General features: G+C 39.4%; 1 protein-coding gene across 3 annotated transcripts in view; it reads right to left on the bottom strand.

Annotated features, from left to right (window-relative positions):
• Positions 1–15,206, bottom strand: part of acot7 (acyl-CoA thioesterase 7) — a 273,337-nt gene that overhangs the window by 236,173 nt on the left and 21,958 nt on the right. For all 3 annotated transcript variants that reach the window (XM_073032128.1, XM_073032129.1, XM_073032130.1), the window contains exon 2: positions 8,650–8,767. In XM_073032128.1, coding sequence (XP_072888229.1) covers positions 8,650–8,767 — 118 coding nt within the window. The remainder of the gene's footprint in view (positions 1–8,649; positions 8,768–15,206) is intronic.

Here is a 15,206-nt window from a genome sequence, read left to right as displayed (position 1 = left end):
GTTATAATAGCTAGATTTTGTAAAAAACTGTCTTGGTTGGCTATTGGTTCCTGAAGTGCCTTCACTGCTGTCTCATTGACATTGTAATCTGCCAATCCAGTGCTAGACATATATGAAATCAGTCTGCAGCTGTCCTTGGTCTCCAGTCATCTTGGATTGCTTTGTTACACAGGATGAACACTTCTCCCTCAAGTCACTATGACAGATGGAATGTAACAACCACCACATTCTGAAAGAGTTCATGCACAGGCACCTTCCCACTTTAGAACCAACTGATCCTTGATCCTCGGGGATAGCCTAGGAAGGAGAGTTTAATGCAAACAGGGACCTTTCAGTACAGCAACCTTTTGTCACACTGCTTAAACATCACTCAAATGCCAATAATAAATGGGACTGGTCACCCAAATAATGATTAAAAAACTTCCAGAAATATTGGACTTAATGTGCAGAATTAAGAACTCAAGAAAATTCAACCTTCTTTCCTCAATTTATCAATCCAGCACTCACATCATGAGCTTTTTTTTCTAGATACACAACATATTAACAAGCTATTCCAGTTCATCAAGCCCACGCCACCCAATTACATGCATGTGACCAGTTAACCTACCAACTCATACATCTTTGGAATGTGGGAGGAAACCAGATCACTTGGAGGAAACCCACGTGGTCACAGCGAGAACGTACAAACTTACAGACAGTGGTGGGAATTGAACCTACACGATGCTAATGTAACGCCCACTGTTGAGTCAACTAGAATGAACAAGGGAATGCTCTGCCTATCTTGCCTGAATAGCGTATATTTAATCCCAAACATCTTCCCTTGAGCTTTTGTTCTTTACTTTTAATCAGTCCAGCCATTCCAAGTCCTGAGTGGTATTAGAAACCACTGTTTTTTTTAGGAATGCCTTTGGTAAGATTTGTACTTTTTTTTTACAAACTCATGTAATTTTCACGCCCACTGGCAGAAAGTGATATAGCAGCTAAACTAACAATTTATCACCCTTCTCATTTTTCATTGGCTAAGTATGAGCACATTTACCATGTGATGTAATTGTTTTAATAATGTAGCCTATTAACTAGTTATTCCCATCTAAGGAATGTCTTATCTCATCTATAAAAGTGATAGATTTTTCAGGTGCCACCTTGGCTTCTTTATTCCTTTGTTTTTGCATCCATACACCTCTTAGCATCGGTTCCCAGTTCTTTACTTAGTTTGCACAGCACTTGGATGTTTGCTTGTACTGTAAAATAAACTGAAATCTTCGAATTAAAGACTGCTGACCATTCCTGTCTCCCAGAAGAACCCTAAGGATCAGAAGATGCAACAGTGGGATAGACAATATGAATGCCAATAAGTAAACAATTTAGGACAGCTTTGTGCTACACGTTCACATACACTGGGAATTGGGTTGAAACTGCCTCGAACTCTCTCAGACAAAACTATTACAGTTATTATATAGAGAAGACTTGCATCGCTCAGTCTGGAAGAGATCCAAACCCAGAGATAATAGATCCAATGCATCATACAAACCCACTGCATTTTTCTTCCACCATTCACTGTACTCTTTAACCTTGATAAAAATCGGTTTTACATCAAATCATAAGCAGAGAAGTTAACTTCCTTTACATCTACCCCATTTCTTTTACAAGCAGGTCTTATACCGGAAAAATCATAATCCATGACTTTTTATTTTCCATTTTGAGAATGATCGTTTCTCCATTTAATCATTACTCAAAACATTCATAGGTATGTCTTCAATTTGGGTGCTTTCTCAATTATCTTTCTTTGTATCATATTATTATTGTATGTTTATTTTTGCACTGTATCAATGTTCTTCATTTTGATCCGGGGTTTTTTTTATCTGTAGCTATGTAGAAAATGTATTAAAAAACTAATAAAAAAAAACATTCATAGGTTATGTAAATATACCATATCTTACAGTAATTTAGTTTCAGCTAAAGGCATTGAAGTGTAAGCAATTCCTGTATTATATCATTACACTAAGCAAAAATAAATACTCGATATTGAAAATAAATTATAGGATGCATTTAATTTGAGATGTCAAATTAAGTCATGAGGAAATGAAGGAAATAAGTGTTAATCAAAACATTGTCCTTGAGGAGTTGGTGACCTTGAATACAGATGAATTCCAAAGACCCGGTGAACTATATTCCAGAGCTTTGAAAGAGGTGGCTATTAGAATACTGGATCATTTGGTGTTCATCTTCCGACATTCCATAAATTCTGGAATTATTTCCTATGGATGGGGGGGAGGAGTTAACAAATATAAACCATAGAACATTACAGCACAGTATAGGCCCTTCAGCCATGATGTTAGGCCAACCTTTTAACTTGCTCTAAGATCAAGCTAACCCTTCCCTCCTATATAGCCCTTCATTTTCCTATCATCCATGTGCATATCTAAGAGTCTCTTAAACATCCCTAATGTATCTGCTTCTACCACCAACCCTCACAGGGCATTCTACACACCCGCCACTCTCTGTTAAAAACTTACTTCTGACATCCCCCCAAGATATTCCTCCAATCACCTTATAATTTTATCCCCCCTCAGATTAGCCATCTCTGCACTAGGAAAAAAAGTCACTGGCTATTCACTTGATCCATGCCTCTTATAATGGATCAAATCACCACTCATCTTCTTTATCTCTAAGGAGAAAAGCCCTAGCTTGCTCAATCTATCTTCATGATATGCCCTCTAATCCAGACTGCATCCCGATAAATCGCCCTCTGCACCCTCTTTAAAGCTTCCACATCCTTCCTATAACGAGACAACCAGAACTGAACACGATATTCCAAGTATGGAACCAAGGAGAGAGAAAAAATAGAGAATTACCAACTAACTTGTCTAAAATTAGAAGCAAAGAAAATGTCATTATCTATAATGAATGATGTAATAACAGAACAATTTAAAAAGTGTCAGTTTTGAGTAAAGGAAGCCTGGACTTATGAGAAGAAAATGACATTTAGCAGCTGAGTTAAGATTTTTTGGGATGTGACTAGCAGAACAGATAATGGGAAACAGTGAACGTAGAGTATTTGATTTCTTGGTAAATTTTTGATAAGGTCCAACAAAGGAAGTTGGTCAACAAGATTCTGAGTCTGAAGCCTCCGTCGGTCAGAGTTGACCATGAATATTGCATCGTAGCTGTCTGGATAAGCAAGGCACGGCAGCACAATATAGAGAGTAAACTGCTACCCATGTAGCAAGCTCCCCCTCTTCATGCAACTGATGAACCCAAAGGAATGGCAGAGACCGATACAGACTGGCATCAGCAGCATTGCAGGAGTTGCCAGTCAACATTGAACTCAATGTAGGACCGCCTTAGGGACTGCAGCTCCAGATTTTTTCCTTAGGGTTTATTCCTGAAGCCTTCCCCATGACTGTTTATAGCTGCAAAACTGCAGAGGTTTGAGACCAGCTCTCCTTTCCCTAGATAAGCTGCCAACCACAGCTGATGAGCCCCATCTGCCTGAAGTGACTGGTTTTAAGGCCCAGTAACCCACCTTTGTCCCTTCTTCTGTCAGTAGAAATGGCTTCGCTGGGCTTAGCAGCTAAGCCAAACGTGAAGGGCGGGAGTCAGACTTAATTGTCAGAGGCTATTTGAGGCGCATCCCATTGGGGGCAGTTAATAGGTAGTGGGAGCTTGTCCCTATTAGCACCACCAGCTATAACAATTTTAAGGATTAGGGAACATGGAAGTTATTAACATAGATTGGTAACTTTGGCCTCTTTGTAAATGTTTGTTTCTTCAATTTTTCTTTTCATTTCTCATGAAGGGCCTTTGATCTGAAACATCATCTTGGTTATTTTTTTCCTCACTAATGCTGCCTGACCTGCCGAATACTTACAATATGTTCTGTTTTTTGCTGTCTCAGATTGCCTACATCTGCATTCTTTTATCCTGATTATCTTCCCTTTAGCTTTCCTGAAATGTCCTCATGAAAACTCCGGGGTCATCAGTTTTCACTTCCTTTTTGGCATAATTCCAAGGGACTGACATACATATACATCAAAGATTCATCATCATTCCACAACCTATGAATTCACTTTCAACCACTCTACCATTCATGTCCTCAATATTATTTATCATTATTACTATATATGTTTTTCAAATTGCCATTCGTCTTCTTATGCACATTGGTTGTTCGTCTTAATTTGTGTACAATTTTTCATTGATTCTATTGTGTTTCTTAGTATCTACCGTGAATGCCCACAAGAAAATGAATCTCACAGTAGCAGCTGGACACATATACGTACTTTGATAATAAATTTACTTTGAACTATTGGAATTTGAGCATTCTGAGGAGGGTCAGCATTCCCGAAGGTTGAGTTGAGTTAATTAACTCTGTAAGTGATCCCTTAGTGAAGGTACATAGAAGATTACAACACAGGAACAAGCCATACAGCCCATGATGCCAAACTAAACTAATCTCATCTGCCTGTACTTGGTTCATTTCTCTATTTCTCATAAGTGGCAAAAAAAATTAAAGAGTCTGTGAGCTTGTGAGGAAGAATAAACTATAGAGATACAGGGAATAGGAATAGTTGGGAGCTGACATGAAACAATTAGGTACTATATGCCCCTTCCATGTTCTAGTATATTTACTCATCCTGAGCTGCTCTTCAGAGTGACATCAAGCGATCTTAAATCATCACAGCATCACACAAAATGCTGAAGGAACTCATGTACTGATGGAGGACCTCAGCCCCAGAGTGTTGACTGTTTACTTCCCTCCATAGATGCTGCCTCACTTGCTGGGTTCCTTCTGTATGTTGTGTGGTGCTCTAGCTTTCCAACATCTGCAGAATCTCTTTTGTTGAAATCACTGCAGAGAGCAAACCCAGAATATTGTGAGGTGAAAATTTCCAAAACCTGACCTACACTGAAGATGCAGCAATACATGCTCAAGTCTGGATTAGTTGGAGAAACTGCAGGCAGCAGTGTTTGCATGCACCTCCTCCCTCTATACTTCTAATTAATGGAGGCTAGAGATTTCTAAGGCTTGTCAGTAGAATTTACAGATGGAATTGGCTGTAGTGGAGGGGTGCATGTTTCAGATGGAGGTTTGGAGGCAGACATCAGAACATCTTTCAAGAGGGTGAACCCTTACAAGGCATCAGGTCCTGATGGTGTACCTGGTAGGGCACTGAAAACCTGTGGTGGGAGTATTCAAGGATATCTTCAATGTCTCACTTCTGCAGTCAGAGGTTCCCATTTGCTTCGAAACGGTGACAATCATACCAGTGCCCAAGAAGAGCTGGGTGAGCTATCTCAATGACTATCGCCCAGTTGCACTCACATCTACTGTGATGAAGTTGGTCATGGTCAGAATCAACTCCTGCCTAAGCAAGGACCTGGACCCGCTGCAATTTACCTATCGCCATTATAGGTCTACAGCAATGCAGGACACACTGGCTCTCCATTCAGCATTGGATAGCCTAAACAATAGCAATACCTATGTCAGCTCAGCATTCAACACAATCATACCCTCAGTTTTAATCAACAAGCTCCAAAACCTGGGCCTCTGTACCTCCCTCTACAAATGGATCCTTGATTTCCTCACTGGGAGTCCACAGTCAGTGCAGATCGGAAATAACATGTCCTCTGTGCTAACAATCAACACTGAATACTGAAGCCATGTACACTACCGGAGGATATTTTCCCCTAGTTTTGCCGTTTTTTTTGCACTATTTATTTTATATATATCTTAATGTAATTTATAGTTTTCTATAATTCTGTATTGCAGAGTACTGCCACTGCAAAAGAACAAATGTCACATATGCCAGTGATATTAAATCTGATTCTGATGTGCTAATCCAGATTAGTACTCAGCTTCTTCATGGTGTGCAGCCACACTCCTGATATGCATCTTGTATGTCATGAAGGAGATTAGATGAGTCAGGCACTTATTCACTCATTACACAAAAAACTTAGACCTACCCTTGGAGCCACAGAATTATCTCCCCAATCTAGCTACATTTCTGGGGAAAGGCAGCTTCAGCATGTTTAATGATAATAATATCACGGAGGAGGGCTAGCAAGACACCAAAAATTCCTCTGTGGAAAGCCGAAAAGAGTTCGTTCACAAAAATTTGCACATATTTCCAAGTCAGTTAACACTAGTTGTTTATAAAGACAGTTTTTATATGCAAGTATTTTGTGTACCCCACTACCAATATTGATTTATCTCACACAGATTAACATAATTATCAAGTCACTTCTGTGAGGTTTTCAATCGCATTCATTTGTGTAGTGACTGGCCCCATTCTCTCAGACAATAAATAGCTTCTAATAAAACTGAACATTTAAACTGAATGTAATGTGCAGAGTTTCATACATTTCTGCTGCAATTATAGAGAAAACTCTCCATTAAACAAGTGTTAAGTTGACTGATTCAAGCTGGGATCCAAATAACCAAATCCCAGGTGATTTCATCAGGCTCATTCTCAAAACTGAGTCGCAAAATTGCAGCAGAATCCTTCAAAAGAAATACAAACATAAAATTCTACAACTGCTCAACGCATCCGGCAGCACCTATGAAGGGAGAAACAGGTCAAAGACCCAGCATCACGCCTTCAAGATAGAAGCAGCTGCCTGCATATTTATCAGATCAGTGTTAAAAACAAAATGAGAGAGAGAGATATATGACAGTGCACATCAAAAACCTTTCCCTAATGGCTCTGACCTCAGGATGGTGGTCGGCACGGTAGCGTAGTGGTTTGCACAACGCTTTACAGTACCAGTGACCCGGGTTCAATTCCCATTGCTGTCTACAAGGAGTTTGTATGTTCTCCCCGTGACCGCGTGGGTTTCCTCCCACAGTCCAAAGACTTACCGCTTGATAGGTTAGTTGGTCATTATATATTGTCCTGTAATTAGGGTAGGATGAAATCGGGGAATTACTGAGCGGCGCAGCTCTAAGAGCCTATTCCATGCTGCATCTCAATAAAGAACTCTCACGGCATCACATCATAACACAACTGGCACTCTTTCAGCTCCTGGGAGTCGGTTGGGGGGGGGGGGGGGGGGGGAGGGGTGGTGTTGACAAGGAATGAGTGCAAGCTACAATGAAGGATGGGACAAAGAATGATGCACCAAGAGAGACAGAAGAATCAGTACTGACGTCCAAAGTTCATTAGGATGCTTCCCTGTGAAAAGGCTACAATATCGGAAGTTACCAGGAACATGTTAATCATTTCACACGTTCCTCTTCCTCCCACAAGCAGAGGTTGCTGGCGTCTGGCTGCGGTCCTGCTATTTTCTTCCCATTCCTTTTGTTGTCAGCAGCTCGTTGTTTCTTGGGTGATACTTTCTTGGATTTCTTCCTCTTCACCACCCACCATTCTTCCTCTTGTCCCTTTGGCCTCCCCTCTTCCATTAACTCCTACTCCTGTGGAGGGGCCTGAGGTGTTTTGGTTGGAGGGTGGGAGCTCAGGGCAGTCAGTCACAAATCTCTTTTGGTCTGACCGCTGCCTCTGCATTGGTGGTGAGTGTGTTGACATTTGTCTGGGCAGGACCCCTCATGATCTGAGTATAGGTAACAGCACATCGGGTAGACCACATTATCTGTTCTCCAAACATCATGAACCAGTAAATAAAGGATAATGGTCCATTCACCTCACTACAACTTTTTATACATAGGTGTCTGCCTATGAACCAGTATTTCCCCTGAAAGTTAGTGCCTCTGGTATTTATCTGACAGGTACAATAAAGTGTAATTGAAATTCTTGCTCACAATACTCTATTCATTGTTGGAAACATTATTAAAATTACCTGATAGCTTTCTCATTTGGTGTAAGAGCAACGCTGGGAAAACACATGAAGCCATTGAGCCAGGTATGGAAATTAAAGGAAGTTTCAGTTCAGTATGATTCCTTATCATTGAAGTATACAACACTCTTCGATAAAACTTGAGTTTTTGTATTTGTCAGGAATAAATATCAAGCTGTTTTACATTCATGCAAAATAATTATCATTTCTAAAAGATAACTTAAACAAATTAAGGGATCACTTGTTGCTCTAACAAGTAAGGGAGATATGGTGGGAGGGTCTACTAGAAGGTATCGAAAGAAGCTACAGGAAGTTGTAAAATTAGTCAGCTTCATTATGGGTGCTAGCCTCTGTAATATCCAAGACGTCTTTAAGGAGCGGTGCCTCAGAAAGGCAGCGTCAATTATTAAGGACCCCTATCACCCAGGATGTGCTCTCTTCTCTTTGTTACTATCAGGAAGAAGGTACAGGAGCCTGAAGGCACAAACTCAGTGATTCAGGAACAGCTTCTTCCCCTCTGCCATCAGACTTCTAAATGGACAATGAACCCATGAACACTACTTCATTTATTTTTATTATTTCTGTTTTTATACCACTATTCCTAACTGTTTAATATACATATACTGTAGTTGGTTATTTATTTCTATATTTATCAAGCATAGCTTTGTACTGCTGCCACTAAGCTAACGTATTTCAGTGATATTAAACCCGATTCTGTTTTCTGCATGAATATGCCAACAGAAAGTAAAACTGAAGAAACAACACACAAGGGTCTGTCATCAAAATCTCTAGATATGCCACAACAATGTGAAGCCAGATCTGTTCATTCCTACAAGGTCAAATTTTGAGACTCACCTCATTCTGACTGTTGCAGTGCCTGGTGCTGATGATGGCTCCGGCCTCCTCTATCATTTTCAGAATTGTGCCACCATGAACATTGCCCGCAATGTTCGCATCATCAGGGCGCAAGATTCTGTAAAAGGTCAGAATTATCACACGTCTTGAGATAAGAGTTAAGGACAAACTACAGAGAAAAATAACATTATAAAAAGAATCTAAAGTACAAGATAAGCTAGAGCTCCAAGTTCATGACACTGGCTTCTAACCTTAAAATATTGCATTCACAGGTCATGGTGCACTTTCCTCTGTCCCAAAGACTCTATCCTTACGGTGCCATGTTTCTCAGGTTCCAAACTGCAACAGAGTTTTACTCAAGATCATGGTAGTGTAGCAGCTAGCATAACACTTTACAGCACCAGCAATAGGTTCAATTCCCGCCACTGTCCATAAGGAATTTATACTTTTTCCCCATGACCACATGGATCTCCACCGGGTGATCCAGTTTCCTCCACATTCCAAAGACATACGGTTACCTTTAGAGAGTCGTGGGCATGTAATGTTGGTGCTGGAAGCACAGGATCACTTGCCGACTGCCCCCAGCACATCCTCAGACTGTGTTGGTCATCAATGCGAACAATGCATTTCACTGCGTGTTTCGATGTACGTGTGACAAATAAAGTTAATCTTTCTAATGTTTCTTCCTATTACAACTCTCCACCTCACAGTGACACGAGGCTGCACCTGTAGTTCTTCACAGAATAACAATGCACTCTCAATTTTAACAATGCCCAGGAGCAATTTGTATAGGTTCCAGCAATTATATAGCAGACAATGGGGGAGTCAGCAGACTCTCTGAAAGAGCCACATAATTAGCTCCATTCCTCAGCTACCTTCTCTGCAGCCCTGTCATCCTTCCTTCATTAAAAGCAGCGGCAATGACTCTACCACATAATCATGTTTTAATAATGTTCTTTCACTACTTATACAGGCTGGAAAAATAGAACAAGCTGAAGAAATCACATTATATCTTGGTTTGCACAATGTCCCACAAATGTACAGCCTGTGGAATGAGAATCAGAAGCAGCAAGAGGAGCAAGAACAGAATGAATGGAAGAGTGCACAGCAGCATTAAACCAGAGATTTCCAAAGCAGCTCTCTACTTATAACGTCTTCCGCATTTCTACAAATCAAATATTGAGCAGTTCTGGCCCTTGGGCCCATGGTGTTACCTACTCCAAGGTCAATCTAACGCTGGGGTTCCCAACCTGGGGCCCACACACTGTTTAGTTAATGGTAAGCCGAAAAGATACAGGAGCAGTAGGCCACTCAGCCCATCAAGTCTGCTCTACCATTCCATCATGGCTGATCCCAGATCCATACACCTGCCTTCTCACCATATCCTCTGATGCCCCGACTGATCAGGTAAACGATCAACTTCTGCCTTAACAATACACACGGACTTGGCATTCCACTGATTTACTACTTTCTGGCTAAAAGAAAAGAGTCCATGGCATTAAAAAAGGTTGGGAACCTCTGATCTAATGCTTTCCTCCCACATTGCCATCCATCTTTCTTTCATCCATGCACCTATCTAAGAGGCTCTTAAACATCCCTTCCGTATCACCAGAAATATTTTTTTATTTATTGAGATACAGCACGGAACAGGCCTTTCCAGCCCCTCGAGCCTCACTGCACAGCAATCCCCCAATTTAATCTGATCAAACAATCTGTTAACTTTCAGACAATACACTCTGCCCACTTAAACATTAAAATCGTCAGAGATTAAACTGGCAGTTGCCTTAACTTTCAAAGCTTTTGTCAAAATCGTCTGACTCCAAACCAGATGCTACTGCCTGCAGCGTGAGCTGAAAATCAGGTTAAGTGGGAACTGAAAAGATTCCAAATCCAGGGAAGAAAAGCGAAAAGCGTAGGATCACAAATAGTGTACTGGAACAGAAGAAATGGACAGGAAAATAGAAGTAATTTACTCCAAAGGACAAAGGGAATTAATGGAGTGGTGACAGAGAAAAGCATAAACAAGAATGAAAGCACAGGACTGATGACACTAAAAGGTAGCAAACATAGTTAACAATTTGAGAGATTTAATGTATTTTGAAAAGGGATTTTTAGTTCTTTTGAGTTGCACAACAAGTTTTCTGATTGTGTGAGCAAATCAAGAAAATCAATGAAAATGGAACATTATAGTTAAAAAGAGCTTTTATTACTTCAAAAAGCAAAATCAACTCTCAGAAATTACTTAAAGGAACAGCGAAATATTCCACAAATAATTAGCATTAATATTTCATCTCTCAAGGCTTCGACTTTCAGTCTGACATATAGTCACTTCTATAACGCATAAGATAGGAGGACTCGTTCTCACAAAAACCAATGATATAAAAGACCACATGAGCTGCTTACATGAGGATAAATATTCAACAAGGCATCAGCATTGACTTTCTTGTACTACACTGATCCAATGATTCAAAGATGAGATCAGTACCAATGAATCAAGCTTAATATTTGAGGGACTGCTTCATCGAGCACTTCTGCTCCACCCACCAAAAAACGGACCTTCCCAGTGCCTAAACATTTTAATTCTAATTCCCAATCCCGTTCTGACATGTGGCTTCCTCTTGAGCCATGGTGGAGGAGCAACACCTTATATTCCATCTAGGTAGCCTTGGTCATTATGCTTAAAAATGTAACGATTTGATGCTTTAAAACCCTTAAAAATAAGGATAGTAAGGCCTGAATTTGTAAATAAACTAGATTCACAAACAGAAAGTTCCGCATGGTACCCAAGGTGCAAAAGAGGTGAACAAGGAAGGTGATTTGTGGATCGAAGAAAGTGATCACAGGCTAGCCTACAGCACCATCTAGTGATCAGTTTCACATCAGCAGCAGACTAAGACTAAGGTAAGGTATGCATCCTTTCAGCCCAACATAATAACTGGAATCGGCAACTACCTTGTACATTTACTATAGGAAATCATCCAAAGGGCTTTATTTGTGTATAGCTATAGAAATATCACTGGCGAATAGGATTCAGGTAAATCTGAAGGCACTTTAAAAGTATACTAGCTGCTATATCTAGCATTACCTTAGTTATTATGCAAGTCGGCACGATATTTGCATTCATCTCCATGAAATCATTTTGCAATGCACCTTGTAAATTAAATAAAATCTAACTTAAATACATAAGTAATCAATGAATAAGATAAGCAGGTGTTTAAACTTATGTAATCTAATTATATATAAAAATTACATTTAATGCAATTCTTTCTAAATTCCTATGTATCTATGTACAATGTATAAATTCATTTAAGTTCAATGTTGAGATGTTTCAGAATGCATTATATTTCTCTATTTCAAATCTGGTGTAAAATGTACAGATCATTTTAATCTCCAATTCTGGAGCAACCAAAATATAGATGGACCTGGGAAAACCATTAGGTTTCAAGATTCAGATTAACAACTCTTTAGTGATTGTGTCCTAGTGCCTCGTTGACACACATAGCAGAACTATTTGGAATATTGTGCTCGGTTCTGGTCGCTTCATTATAGGAAGGGTATGGAAGCTTTAGACAGGATGCAGATAAGACTTACCTGGATTCTGCCTGAACTAGAGGGCATATCTGATACTGATAGGTTGAGCAAACTAGGGCTTTTCTCTTTGGAATGAAGGAGGATAAGAGGTAACTTGATAGAGGTGTACAAGATGATAAGAGGCATAGCAAACAGCCAGAGACTTTTTCCCAGGGTGGAAACGGCTAATACAAAGGCCTATTTTTTAGGTGATTCAAAGGAAGTATTGGGAGGGTGGGGCGAGGGGATGCCAGAGGTCAGTTCTTTACGCAGAGATTGGTGGGTGCGTGGATGTGCCTCCAGGGGTAGTGATAGAGGCAGATACATTCGGGGTATTTAAGAAATTCTTAGATAGGCACACGGATGATAGAAAAATGGAGGGCTATGTAGGAGGAAACAGTTACATTGATCTTAGAGTTGGTTAAAAGGTCAGCACAACATTTTGGGCCAAAGGGCCTGTACAGTTCTGTAATATTCTGTGTTTTGTTTTATGAAGTTGCTTGAAAGGAAAAGGTAGATCAGATGAGTAATTTATATCTGAGCGATGAAGATGTTTTCCCCTACATCAATAACAGTCATTATTGTCGCCTCAATGACATGTGGTAGTAATTTTTAAACCGATGGTCTTGTGTCATTGCATAGGTTTGCTAGATACAAATTCCCAAACAGCATGACTGGAGTTCCTCCTCCTAGTTCAAGATTATGCGGTGGCATAACAGATGGCGACAGATACTTTAAATAATTAATGGGAAAATATATAGTCTCATCAATGTCTATTGCACTGTCAAAAGGACTTGTATTGTACAGGTTATGTGGGAAGCTTTGAAAGAAGATCTTTATTAATGGCTTGCACCGTGTCACTGTTTTGAGCTAAAATTACTCTTTCATGAAACTGCTGATCAATCAAAACACATTGACAGACATCTGGGAAAGCAGATTGCATCAGATCATGAAGTAATGGAACAACTTGACCCAACTTTTTCACAATTCTTTGTGTTTAGTTTCCCCATTTCCTAATTTGAGTAAGTTCGAATAAAACTCTTTTACGGATGAATCACCAGTCATATTGTGTTTGAAGTGCAATTGTTCATCATTCTTCCCCAATGTGTGATGCTTTCATACAGGATTTTAATTTATCTACTTTAATACTTCATGGTATTACTGCTAGTGTTTGATTAAAATCTCCAGCTAACACTAAAATAACAGCTCCTTTTAATTTATTATTGTGTCTAAGATTTTGTAATGTTTGATGTAATACTTTGTGTTTGATGTACTGTAATACTTTGTGATCTATTATAAATTTATCCCAGACAATGAGTTCACAATCTTTTAAAACTGCTTTCCACTACAGTTCCCCAGCCAGTGTTATATGTTGAAGTCTTTATTTTTGTCAATTTAATAGGAATTTAATGCAGTTTCTCTCCCTACTAGAGTTGAACTGATGCCTAAAGGTGCCACAGCCAAAGTAATCATGCATTGCCTTTGAACTTTTAACAAAGGTAGATTAATCAAGGAAATTTTTACTGAGAAGCACCCAAAAATAAAACTTCCTTTTGCTCTATACTTAATAATCAGAAATATTTGAGTAATGTTGTAAATATATTGCTTGATTAAGAATTGCTGTTTGTTTAAAGTAGATTTATTACAGGTTAAATGTACAAAGAATGTGATTGGCATATGTCATGACACCACTGCGTTATGTGTGCATGTCTCACTTAAAGTAAAAACAAACGTACACAAATTATCTCCGGGCTCCCTTGTTTTCCTCTTAATTGTTTTTTATGTTTTGATGTTACAAAACATAACAGTGGCAACAAAGAAGTTTTAAATGAACTTCCAACGACTACCTACCTGTTGAATTAGTGAGTACCAGGTGAAAATATTCATAAATAAAATAATGAGTAGAAATGGCTGGCTACATTGGGAAGATATACACATTTGATTGCACAATGGATAACTGGATTATATATACTGAGCAGATTGAGCAGTATTTTAAAGCAAATGAATTAGCCAATCAAAAGCAATTGCCAATTTTGCTGAGTGCATTGGGTTCAAAGACATACAGTTTACTTAGAAGTTTGACTACCTCAGCATACCAGCCAAACTGAGCTTTGCTGATATCGTGAAAGTAAAGCAGGTACACTTAGAACTGAAGTTGCTGATTGCAGAACATATCAGGTTTCATAACCAGAATCAAAAGGAAGGTGAGTCCATTTCAGTTTACGTGGCTGAATTGAAGAGATTGTCTGAGCATTGTCAGTTCAGTGACCGGCCTAATGATGCACTAATAGATCATTTATTTTGTGGAATCTTACAAGAAAGCCTTCAAAAACGGCTCCTAATTGAAGCACAACTTACATTTTTAAAAAACAGATGAAAACAGCACACAGAGATGCCATTGAGCTGCAGTCAGGAATGAAAGTGAGCATGAACAAAACTGCAATGCCTGGCCTATGAATTGTGTTACCATTGTGGCAGGGGCTCACGTGAAGAAGATCAATGCAGGTTTAAAAGCAAAACTTACAGAAAATGCAACATAGGACAAAGAGCATGTTGGGTAGACAAAAATAAATGGACCGCACGGGGAAGAGAAAAAGACAAAAAGTCAAGTTCCAGTTTCAAAAAAAGAGCACTAATCTGCATGTTGTTGATGAAAAAATCTGAAAACGAGAGTGACACAGGACTAGGTAGCCTTGAGGTTTACAATGTGACAACTAACAATAGATAAGCGATGTTGCTTACACCAGAAGTAAATGGCAAATTAACTAAAATGAAATTGGACACTGGCTCAGCTGTTTCAAGCATTCTACAAAATAAGTCTGAACAGCATTTCAAAGATACTGAACTGAAGCCTGCAGATGTCCAACTAAGAACTTAGACTGGAGAAAAGATAACTCCTGTGGGAATGACATCGGTAACAGTGAAATACAATAACCAACGAGCCTCATTGGCTCGTACGTGGTGAAAACATGAGGGCCGGCAATGCA

Source organism: Hemitrygon akajei, chromosome 29 (assembly GCF_048418815.1).
Source record: "Hemitrygon akajei chromosome 29, sHemAka1.3, whole genome shotgun sequence".
NCBI lineage: Eukaryota > Metazoa > Chordata > Chondrichthyes > Myliobatiformes > Dasyatidae > Hemitrygon > Hemitrygon akajei.
Note: the sequence above shows the minus strand (reverse complement) of the source record. Positions and strands in the feature narration are given on the sequence as shown.